The following is a 12,131-nucleotide window of genomic DNA, read 5'->3' as shown; positions in this document are numbered from 1 at the left end:
CAAGTAAAAACACCCCTTCCTTACCCTGGGTCACACCAGCGCAGTACCACAAATGCACTGGGGTTAAGCGGCCACTACGCATTTCCCTGCCCGCCTGTCACACGACAACATAACGAAGAAGAGCAGCACGGCGGCCGGCACACGCACGCAGAGCGCTACGTTCGGAGGCCGCAGGAGCAACGCTGTCCCGCGGAACGCCCCTCCAGCCCGCTTCCTCGCCAGCTTGCCCCCGGCCCCAGCCCGCCTGTGCCAACACCAGCTCGCCCGGCTGCAGCAGCAGCTCGGCGCCCACCACGACCACCACCAAAGAGGCGGCCGCTCCAGCGGTACGCCTCGGTTTTACGCAGCTGCAAGCTGATAACGGAGCACCTGCCGCGGGCAAGAGGCGCCCCCGCCCTGCGGCCGGGCTCCCAGGGGCGGGCTTAGGGCCGGGTGAGCGCCGGAGGGCCAGCTCGAGAGGGAGGGAGAGCCGAGGCCCGCGACGCCCGCTCAGCCCCAGCAGCCGCGGAGCGGGAGCACGGAGGCGTGAGGCGAAGGCCGCGACCAGCCGCCCCCTCGAAGGGGGGAGGGGGCGCCCCCGCCATTTTGAGACGGGCGCAGCGGACCCGCCGGCGAGGCTCCCCCCGCCATTTTACGCGCAGCCCCGCGGCCCGTCGGGGGTGGGGGACGTGGCCTGGCTCAGCTCCGCCCGCCGTCAGGCTGGTACCGGCCAGACCGCGCCCTCCGCCCCCTCCTAACTCAGGTATCAGGTGAAACTGGTCGGGCGTGCGGGAGAGGCAGTGGTGGCCGGAGCGCGGCGGAAGGATGGCCGGGCGCCGCGGGCTGTGCCGCCTGCTGCTGCTGCTGCTGCTCTGTGCGCTGCTGGCAGCCGCCACTCCCGCAGGTGAGAGGAGGAGTGCGAGCCGCCGCCGACGGGTGCTAGAGCCGCCGGCTCGGCTGAGATCAGCTGGGGACGGCCGAGCCCTCCCAGGGCTCCGCGGGTGCCGCCTTGGTTGATCGGCGCCCCGCGGCTGCGGGTTGGGCTGCGGGCGGTGGCGCTTGAGGCGGGCAGCGGTGCCGGGGGCCCGGGGGCGGCGGGGCTGAACCGCGCCGACGAGCAGGCTTCTGGCTCCCGGCTGGGCTGCGGGGGGCCCGGAGCGGACTGGTCGAGGTTCCCGCCGAGTCGAAGGGGTTCGGAAAACTGGGGCCGGTGGCTGTGGAGCTGCCGGGAGCCGCGGGGAGGGCGCTGCCGGCCGGCCTCCCTCCCCGCCAGGTGGGGGAAAGCAGCTCGACGGGCAGGCAGCAGGGCTCGGCTTCCAGCCCCCTCCGGACTCCTGGGGCGCACGGAGGCGGGGGGGGGGGGGGGGGCGCTGAAGGACCGCAGGGCTTGCGGGGTGTCCCCGCGGGAGCTGCCTGGCACCCCCGCCCTGGCTTCACCCGCGTCGGTGCTGTACCCGATCAGGTCCTCGGCTAGAAACCTGCCTAAAAGCTGTATATAAACATAGAAAACCTTAAAGACCCTGTTCTCGCTTTTTTCTCAACTCTGAAAAGCTAGTATTTTTTTTGTTTAAATCCTAAATCTTACCTTTGTTAGTTTATATTATTGCTTATTGAACGTAAGTGCTATTTGGGGAAAAACACCCAAAACAGTCATTCGTATTAATATTTCACAGCCTTAAGGTTCATGTTTCACTACCTTTTATAGTAAACCCCATTGCCGTGTCTACGCATGCCTTCTGTATTTGTTCATCCTGGTCTCATTTACATAATAAACGTATATATGTAAAGACTGTATAAATATTGAAGCCAAGCTTATGGTAGGTCATATTTTCTCAACGAACAGATACTAGATAGCTGCAAATGTTGTTGTTCAGGGCAGAGTTTCTGAAATAACTGTCTCTTAATAGCCTGGTTGTCTGACCTGGGGAGGGGGGAGGACTTTGGAATCATGCGGGGGGGGGGGGAGAGTAGTATGCTTAAAAGTTTTAGCTGGGTGCTCGATCTTCTGGAGTAGGAAGGTGAAATGAGCTCCAAGTGTGATCCTATCCCAACCAAGGAATATGCACTATAAACCAGGGGCTTATTGTGGCTGTCTTCGAACAGGCTAATGCCATTACTGGGTTGTGGTGAATCTGGGCTGCAGATCCAAGAACGAGGGTAATCTTAATCTTAGTCCTGTGTGGGTATTACTACCATGAGCTAAACTAGTTAATTTGGATACTCTGTGCTGCTGTCACTTTTGTGTCTCCAGGGGAGGCACAATCCTTCGTTTGGTATGCAGTGGGTTATATCTTCTGGACAAATGGCAAAGGTGTTGAAACAGTCTTTTGTTGTGGGAGGAGAGTACGTTTTTCCCTTGATGCCAAGGAAGTGTTTCCCGTGGGCAGATTAGCAAATCGGCTGCATTCTGTGTGTGTGAGTCAGGCAGAGTGAAACTCGGTTTGGAAAAGAACAATTGTTACGGAAAACTGCAAGCGCAGAAAGAGTAAGAAAAGGATGTAGAAAATGCAGATACCTAACAAAGGATTGGTTGCTCGGTGAGGGAGTGTTAACTCCAAAGACAAACAAGACACTGAACTGTCTCCCTATATGGGTGCTAGTTGGTCTAACAAAAGCTGCCCAGTACCTGCAGTCAGAACTTTTGAGGCAACTACTTCAAGTCAACATAAAAGTAAGACTTGGTCTCTGAAATTTAGCTTGGCTGTGTCTTCAAAAATAGAATAAAATAAACCTTTGTCTCTATTCTACCATTCTTGCAATACTGAGTCCTGTCTGTGGTTCATGTGTCCATGAATCCACTTTATTACAGCTCTTACTGTAACATGTCACACAGACACTTTAGGGCTTTTTGATAAACTTTTTTTTTTTTCCCAACCCAGCCTATGAACATCAATTGCAAAGCATTGCTTTATATCTGATCACAAAACATTAATAGGAATGAAGTGGTAGTATTTGCTCTTCCAGTTTTCTGTAGTAATTTAAGTCTTTGGAATGGAATACAAATAGTATGACTGCAGTTTGATAATATCAGCCACTTACTGATGGACAGGTCTTAACACTGTACACTGCACTTTATTATGGTACTCTGAGAATTGTGGTCAGCTTAGAATACAGGATCTGTTTCCAGACATCTCTGGGATCTTATTCAGCTAAGCTATAAGCCTGAGAAAAGAGGCATTGCTTAGCAAATTATCATTTACGTTATCTGATATCTATGTAAGCTGTGGTCTTCAGACTGGTTTTATGGCTTCTGTTCTTCACAGCTCAGGTTAAGGACCTGGGATTTCTGTATTATACATGTAGTCTTTGCAGTCTTTAACAATATTGCTGACATAGTCATGTGGCTTGAAGATCTGAGAGCAGGATTTGTATAATTCTGCCCTGTTGTAATTGTACCACATATAGGCCTAAATGACTGTTTGGCATTTTAATTCATTTTCTTTAGGACTGTTGTTTTGTTGATATAATATAGACTTCAGTCTTCATGCAGTCTACTGCAAAGATTTGTCCATGTCATTGTACTAGCAAAAAGTTTTCTTACACCTCAGTTTTCCAGTGAAGCCTGCCTGTGCCTGAAACTTGTCACATACTTGTTAAGTGGACCTAGGGTGACTTAATTAAAAGCTCTAAAGAGCACCAATATATGCTGTATTTCTGTACACCTCTTTGGAAAGTCACACAGTCTAGACAGGATGCTAATGCTGTGCATCAGACTTTTGCAGTAATAACTTGAAAAGAATAGCTATCTAAAGTTGTGCTACTTTTGAGAACCTATACTGGAAAACACACATACTTGTGTATTTACGTATTTCTTGTGTGAGATTTCTTATACTTTAAAATGTAAGGTGTAAGTATTACACCTTACAGTTCTGGAACTGTATCAAAACTCTATTTATTGAACAACAAAGGGACCATCCTTCAGTACTGTTCACGGCTTCGTGTACACAAACCTGCTTCCTCAGGAAGACTCTTATTTAAATAGTCCAGTTGGGAGGGGGGTTGTGGCTAAAATAATCCACAAATACTGATAGAAAGATAAGGTAAAAATAATTAAGGTTAACAATAAGGTTAAAAAATAAGGTTAAAAATAATTCTCCCACAGACAGCCAAGTGCCATGTCCATACAGTTTAGCTCAGCAGATGTCTGACTTTTTTTGGTACAGTGTGAGCTCATGGACAGTATCTGCTTGTGCATTTTAACCTGTTAGCGTGAGAGGACTGTGTTGGGTCTGGAGGGGTTCTGAACTGAGCTGTCTGAAGGCTGTCGTACAAGACAGCAGTCAGGAATGGCTGGCGTGCCCATATGGTTTGTAAGTTCCTGTGACATTCAAAGAGGCATAGCAAAACTTGAAAGTGATAGCTGTCTTGTGTGTGAAGCAACCATAGCTGTCAGCTCAACCACCTAGCACTTTGAGTAGAAACTGCAGAGATTTCTGGTCATCTTGCCCATGAATTGGAAGGAGATCCTAGATGACTGGCCCTATTGCATCTTTGTGCACAAAGTTAGCCTGTTCAAGTTTCAATTCAGATACAGTGTAACAGGCATCTTTCTTACCCTAGGGATCGCTTGTGCATAGCTTTTGGCATTACATTCTGAGTTTCAGTTCTAGTGCGTCTGAGGGCAGCATGCTCTTTTTACTGCATACGTGATTTTCAGGCTATCTAAACTGAGGAAACTTCTACTGCAGTTACATTAGCCTGCTGCAGAGTTTCATGAGTCCTAACACTTGGGTAATCTGGCACTGCCATGTGAAAGAATAATGGTGCCCTGGGGTACAACAGCCATTTTAACAAGGTATTTTTAATATCACCAGTGATGCAGAAAAGCATATTGGTTGCTGGTGCAATCCTTGAATAGGAATTTAGGTTGTCTTTTGGATAACAAACTTAAAACAAAGGGAAGAAAAGTTGTCAAGTGTTTGAAAACCAGTCTTAATTTTTCTGTTGATGAGGCCCTCTTTAATGCTTCCAAGTAAATCATGATGTCTACTTTATTTTTAAAAAGGATGAAAAGTCTGCACTTCAGTAATGGCAACTTATTTATTTTTTTTTTTAATTTTAGAGAGTAGTGGAACCAGCAGTTCAAAAGGAAGAAGTTTTGCTGGCCGGAAAGTTCCAAATACAAATAATGCCTCCGAAGAGTTATATGAAGTGGATGAATTTGCAGCAAAAGCCCTCACAGGAAAGTTGACTACAGTTTTTCTTCCCGTTGTCTATATCATTGTCTTTATGATTGGTTTGCCAAGCAATGCCATGGCCCTCTGGGTCTTTTTTTTCCGAACAAAGAAAAAACATCCGGCTGTGATTTATATGGTTAACTTGGCATTGGCAGACCTCCTTTTTGTTGTCTGGTTCCCACTGAAGATTGCATACCATGTAAATGGCAATAATTGGCTATTTGGTGAAGGTCTCTGCAAAGTACTTGTTGGATTTTTCTATGGAAATATGTACTGTTCCATTCTCTTTATGACATGTCTCAGTGTGCAACGGTATTGGGTTGTAGTGAACCCCATAGTGCATTCAAGAAAGAAATCTGAAATTGCCTTGGGCATCTCCCTTGCTATCTGGATACTGATTTTTTTGGGCACCATTCCAATGTATCTTGTTAATCAGACAGCATATATTTCAAATCTTAACATCACTACCTGCCATGATGTGTTGCCTGAAAATGTTTTGGCTCATGATGTGTTTAATTATTTCCTCTCACTTGCAATTGGACTCTTCTTCATCCCAGCTCTCCTCACTGCTGTTGCTTACATACTGATGATTAAGACTCTGAATGCTTCCATCTCAGATGTAAGCACTGCGAAGAAACGAAAAAGAGCAATCAAACTCATTATTGCTGTCCTGTCCATGTATCTCATCTGTTTCACACCTAGCAATGTGCTGCTTGTTGTGCACTATTTGCTCCTCAAAACGTACAGCCAGAGCTATCTGTATATGTCATACATAACTGCACTGTGTCTTTCTACTTTGAACAGTTGTATTGATCCATTCATCTATTACTATATTTCAAAAGACTTCAGAGACAACCTTAAAAATGCTCTTCTTTGCCGAAGTGTGCGAACTACACGGAGGATGCAAGTGTCTCTCTCATCAAGCAGATACCCCAAGAAATCAAATTCTTATTCTTCAAGCTCGAATGGGACCACTAAATCAACCTACTGAGTTTAATCCTAGAAAAGCGAACTTTTATTACTACTACTGAAAGGATGTAAGTGACAAGAGAGTTATTTTGTACAAGAGAGTCTGAAGAAACGTCTCTGCTTTTTAATTACATTAAAGCCTGGATTTCAGAACTGGCAGCTGCTTACCCTGTGTAGAACTTGTAAGCAGATAAATCTTCCCACTGGACTAGGAAAAAAAACTGATGACATTTCAGGTGCTCTGCAAAAATGCTGCTGACCTGGAAATGAGTTGTGATTGAAGACATTTTTGTTCAATATCAAAGTTGTTAAAAAGCAAAATGTCACTGGAATGTTATGTAGTGTTGCTAGTATGTTTAATTAACAGAGAAATCGGTTTTGTTTGGCTTTAACTGTAACGTATTAAACAGCTGCATGTGTAGGACCTTGTTCTGTGTACCTGCTTGCACTGAACATTATTTGAAACCGTAGAGAGAAGGAAAGAAGAATCCATTTCACCGTCTTGGTATAGACTGCTTATTATCTTCAGTATAATGTAATTTTGTATTGTTTTTCAAGTTACCTTGCTGTAAATACTAACACAGCAAAAGCTGTAAGGTTATCCTATTGAGTTGACAAGCTGAACTTCTTATCAGCTAGCACCGAGATAAAATGTTAGTTGAGATTTTACACTGTTACTTAGCACTTGCCAGTATGTGATCTTAGGTGGGACTATTTAACAAAGTTTGGATGAATAGCTATTTGATTTTTATATAATGTGCCTTGTATTTTTAAGATACTGAAATAAGATTTTTTTAATAACACATTTGAGTTGGATGCTTTCTTTTATGCTTTTACATGCTCTTCAAAATGCTGAGTAGTTCAGCTTGCCTGGCTTCAGGTAACAAAGTTATTATTCCTAACGGTGAATTAGAAGTCTGACAACTGTGGCTGTAATGCCTAAACAGGTTAAGTAAAATCTACCTTAATGACACATTTCATTAGAGCAAAACTGTTCCCTTATCTTACTAGCAGATAACTAAAACCAAATGGTTCAGAACTGTGGGGGAATAATAAACAAACACATTAACAAGATAGCAAACTTCAGGCCCAGTGGATTTCTGAAATATCTTAAGTCTTCTTCCCTCACCCAGAATATTTGTGACCCACTCAGGAATATGGAATCACATTTACTTTTAATCTGAAAAGCTGATGGGTATATGTTTGGTGGTAGGATTTAAATGCATTTTTTTCAAATCTTGCAGTCCTGGTATGTTTCACCAAGTTGTACATTGAACTCGCATCCAAGTGACCCATCTGAAACTCAGGCATAGCTGGGTCCCTACAACACAAGCAAATGGAAGAGCCCTCAGTCCAAAAAGTACTCTGAGACAGCTGGTGTATAGATAGGAAATACTCACCATTTCAAATATGGCGAGTAAGGAAGGGTGTAGGTTGAACTGTAGCAAGAGTTTGAGCAATCTTGCACAGCTTAAAGGCCATAAATATTTATATAATAATTTTTTTTTTTCTGTGTGCTGGTCTCTCCCTTCCCTTGTTCTTTGGTTTCCATGTTCTCCCCCTGCCTTGGTAACAAGGTTTTTTTCCCCATACATAACAAAGGCTAAGAGATTTATTTAATGCATTTGATCTCATCTCAAGGATTAATTAAGCTCTAGCTCTGTTATCTGTTGCAGTCTTGTCTGCTAACTCTTAGCAGGTGCTTAGCATGAAAGTAGGATGTTCTGTGGTGGTATTTCAGAGGTCCAGGCTAAAACAGCAACTTATATTAACGAATGGCTCATTGAGGAGCAGAGAGTTACAGCTCTTTAGAAGACCTGGAACACAAATGTTTCTCAGGCATAAACAGTTTGCTCTTCCTGTTTCCTGACAAATATACAGGGAAATAATTGCTTATTTATTACTGAACTGAAGAGGAATGCAGCATCCTTACTGGAAAATAACTGTATGTAAGAGGCCATAGTTCACTGGAGGGCTTTGGGAAGAAGGGGTTGAACCATCTTCACAAACTGCTGTCTGAACTCTTCCCTTAGCCTGTGTGTCGTAAACAGAGTATGAGAATGTCCTTTATCTTGCTCAACAGCCTAGTGCGCTTCCTGCTCTGTATATGGTAGTGGATAATATGAAGGAAAGGCATCCAGTTCATGTGATTACAGCACTACCTGTGTTCTGCCAGGAGTCCAAGGGTTACAGGTTGTATGTTGTAAAGATGATGAATTGTCTGTGTGTGTCTATATAATACCAGAAAGATAATACTCATGATTCATGGATGACTTAAATTGCTCAAAAATAATATGCGTAATATAGCCAGTCTTTTGGTGGACAAGATTTATTTCATGTCGTTTATTTAATCAGAAGTACACCAAATAATGCTTGTATCTATACTCACACTCTTTGTTCTTCCTTTCCCATCATTGATGGGATCAGAGTTGGGGACTATCGAACAATCAGTCAGACCATTCCACTGTAGCTCATGCGAAGGGGAGTGCTGATCCTCTTGACCGCTTCTCCCTTCTAACTTTTTTCATCTGTGGATTGGCAAAGGTTGCAAGGAAGACTCTTTCATCTCTTTCCTGCAGCAACAGCGGAGGTCTGCCAGTGACACGCGTAAGAGTTAGATGTTGCTGCAATGCTGTTGAAAGCTTTTTGAGAAAAAGTTTTAACTAATAGAATGATTTGTTTTAAAAGGAGGTTGTACTATGCATGACAAACGTTTAGAATACTATTCGGGGAGCCCACAGTCATCTAAGTGAAGCTTATTCCTTCAAACTATGATCAGTGGGAGCTGAAGAGATCTTTTAAGTCTGGGTTCTTTTTATAATAGACTACTAATGTCCTTTTTGCATTTCCTTCGCTGTTTTAGTGATGCCATCTGGGTTCGTGTCTTTGTGGGGTGAGGGTAGGGAGGGGTATCTTCCTCTGCATCTAACTGTTACATGCTTAGGAGGGGAAGAACAGAACTGGTACTCAGGATTTAATCAAGCATCCAATTGCTTTTACAATCTGTATCTTCTAGATATATAATGCTGCAAGTGTGTCTTTGCTGCAACCCAAGTGCAATGAAGGCTAAACTAATCTGCAGATAAAGAGGAGGAACCTTTATAAAAATTGGTTTGCTTTGTTCTTTAATTTTTCCTTGAAATAAGGACAAATGGGAATTTTTTCCCATCTGTAGCTGCATTGCAAATCCTCATCCTGAATTTAGTATGAATTATTTTGCTCCAATTAACAGACCAGGTAGACCAGGCTGGTTGTTCAATCAATTTGAATCAATTCCTTGAATTGACAGTTGTGTACCTGTGCAGCCGGGTAGTGATGGGGCAAGAACATGTAGTCCAGGAGGGTTGAGCTGCAGCTTAACCATTTTTGGGACTCAGGAAGGACTGATGGGTATAAAGGTGGTCATCTTCAGCTAACAATAAACGTATTCCTGAACAGTGCCAGCTTCGCAATTCAAATACCAAGAGATACCAAAAACTCTCCCCACCTCTGGCTGATACAAGGTTTGGATGCTACAAAAATAATCAGTGCAACATCCATTAAAGCATTGTGGAGTTGTAAATCGGTGTGATTTATGTGCACGGCGTCATGGTTTCAAAAACAGCTCAAGCATGAGCTGCAGCTAAGAGAGGTAGACTAGTCTTTTCCCTACCCTGACTGCTTGATCACACTGTTCCCTTGTACTGTCCCAGGCATGTGTGACCTTGGGGTGGATTGGATCGGTCTTGGGTTAAAGTTAAACAAGGGGTGGGAGGGAAGTTTACTTTTGACTTGGAACAGTGTTTGGCTGGTTTGCTGAATGAGCTCTTGGCTCAGCACGAGAGAGAGAGTGAGACTGCGTCTTTCACCACGAACACCAGCTTGCACTGTGCAACTGCAAGGCAAGATGAAGCAGAGGAGCTGCAAAGCCTCTGCCTAACCTCCTAAGCAGGAGGGAGCAAGCCTCCACCCATGACCATAGGAATGGCTCTGCTGGCTCAGACCGAGGGGTCCATCCAGCTCGGCCAGGTTCATCTGCTCACCAGTGCATTTGGAGGCCAACGAGAGAGCAAGGTGTCAAGGGACATGTCAAAAACCAGTAAGGACTGCTGCAGAAGGCACCTGGCCAACATACCAGTTGCACAGAAGATGTGGCCAGGGATGTCTGTTGCTTTGCACCGTGTGAGTGCTGTGCTATGGGACTGTTGAAATGTCCTCTCAAGTTCAGAAAAAAAGGAATCAAATGAAGGCTGGGGGACCTAAGCTCATTGACATCAGTGAGGAAAGCTGCTGTGGAGGAGGACTCATCTGTAACTGAAGGAGCATGTGTAACAGCAAGAAAAAGAAGTTACAGGCAGGTACCCAGGGAGGAGTAAAAACAGTGCAGGCATGTATCGTATCCCTCAAAGTACTCTCCCAACATCCGGCTATTTTCAGCACGAGAGTTTCCTTAAGTCTGATTTGGCTGGTCTAATTTGTAACACCTGTTGGGTGTCTCACTGTGAAAATCAACTTCATTTTATTTGCTTTGAACCAGGATCCACTATCCTCGTTTTGTGACCCCTGGTTCTTAAAGGAGACGAGGATGTGAATGAGTCCCTAACTGTCTTGTCCAGCCACTTGCAATTTTGTAGGCCAGTATCTTATTCCGTCTTTCTCAGGTACTTTCCAGGTTGAGGAGTTCTAGCCAATTCAGTCCTTCCAGTGTAGCCACTATTCAACACATGATAATCCTGTTCCCTTTCTCTGAGACCTTCTTATTCCCATACACAGTCACCAAGCTACACACAGTATTCAAGCCATGGATGGTACAGTGATGACTTCTGTTTTGCTCCCTGTTACTTTCCTGATAGCCCCTAACATTTTTTTTTTTTTAATTTATTTTTTCCCCTGAGTATTGAGTTGGTACTTTTACGCAGCTGCTTGTGACTACATCTCTCTCCTGAGTGGTTACAGTCATTTTGCAAGCCGTAGTTCTATATGTCAGGCTAGGATGTTTTTCCCTTATGCACCTCACTTTAAGTTACTTACATTCAATTCATCCACCAATTCATTGCTCAGTCAGTCTTACAAGGTTCTTCTGCAATTCTTTGCAGCCTGCCTACGTCCCTACTGTCTTGACTAACTGTGTGTTATCAGCAAACTTTTGTTCCTCACTGCTCAACACTCTTCAGATCATTTATGAATATACAGAACAGTACAGGTCCAGCACCACACTGGTGAGTAACTGGCATTGTGAAAACCAACCTTTTTCTGCTACCTTGTATTTATTTTCTTGTAATCAGTTACTTTTCCAGAAGAGGACCTTCCCTCTTATTTCATGACAGCCTAGTTTTCTTTAAAAACGTTTGATCAGGAATTTTGCCAAAAGCCTTTTGGAAATCCAGGTAGACTGGATCCGCTGGATCACCATGTGCATCTGGCCTCTTCCAAGAACTCCACAAGGCTGTAAAGCCCAAACTTCTCTTTACAAAAGCCATGGTGGCTTTTCCCAGAAAGGTCCAGAAGTTCCTTAGTGATATCCCTTCTTAGACTCTTCACTAATTGCTCACTACAGGTACAGGGCTCACAGAACCATATTTCCCTGGACATCTTAGAACCCTCTTTTAATTATTGATTACAGCATTGGCTCCCAGTATTCAAGTATAATTTTGGCATGAGGTAACACACTTCTGTTACTATTTCAGCTCTTTTGTCCCTGTGTTTTCTCAGAACTCCTTGATGAATACCATCTGGACCCATGAAGTTATCATTCATTTTGTCTAACTAACTGTGGTGTGATGACTGAAGACATGTAGCACATGTCTTGACGTATAGCTGTCCTGGGAATCAAGCAGCGTAATGCCTACCTACCTTGACAGCCCTTTGGGACCCGAGTTTCATTATGGATGCCTTTGATCTGTCATGGGCACTTTGAACATGGTTTATAGACAGCATCAGTGTTAAATTCAGCATGAACACAGTAGTCATGGTCATTTTGATTCAAAAATAGCCAGGAGAGTATGTGTTACCTACATTTTTTCTCAG

At 44.3% G+C, this 12,131-nt stretch overlaps 1 protein-coding gene across 1 annotated transcript; it reads left to right on the top strand.

Moving 5' to 3' along the window:
• The first annotated feature begins 732 nt into the window (after positions 1-732).
• Positions 733-6,928, top strand: F2RL1 (F2R like trypsin receptor 1). The gene is made up of 2 exons (XM_069777510.1): positions 733-883; positions 5,042-6,928. Exons 1-2 carry the CDS (start codon positions 805-807, stop codon positions 6,145-6,147), a joined length of 1,185 nt encoding a protein of 394 aa, XP_069633611.1. The 5' UTR covers positions 733-804; the 3' UTR covers positions 6,148-6,928.
• The last annotated feature ends 5,203 nt before the right edge of the window (positions 6,929-12,131 follow it).

Source organism: Haliaeetus albicilla, chromosome Z (assembly GCF_947461875.1).
Source record: "Haliaeetus albicilla chromosome Z, bHalAlb1.1, whole genome shotgun sequence".
NCBI classification, from domain to species: domain Eukaryota; kingdom Metazoa; phylum Chordata; class Aves; order Accipitriformes; family Accipitridae; genus Haliaeetus; species Haliaeetus albicilla.
This window is presented reverse-complemented; position numbering and strand designations above follow the sequence as displayed.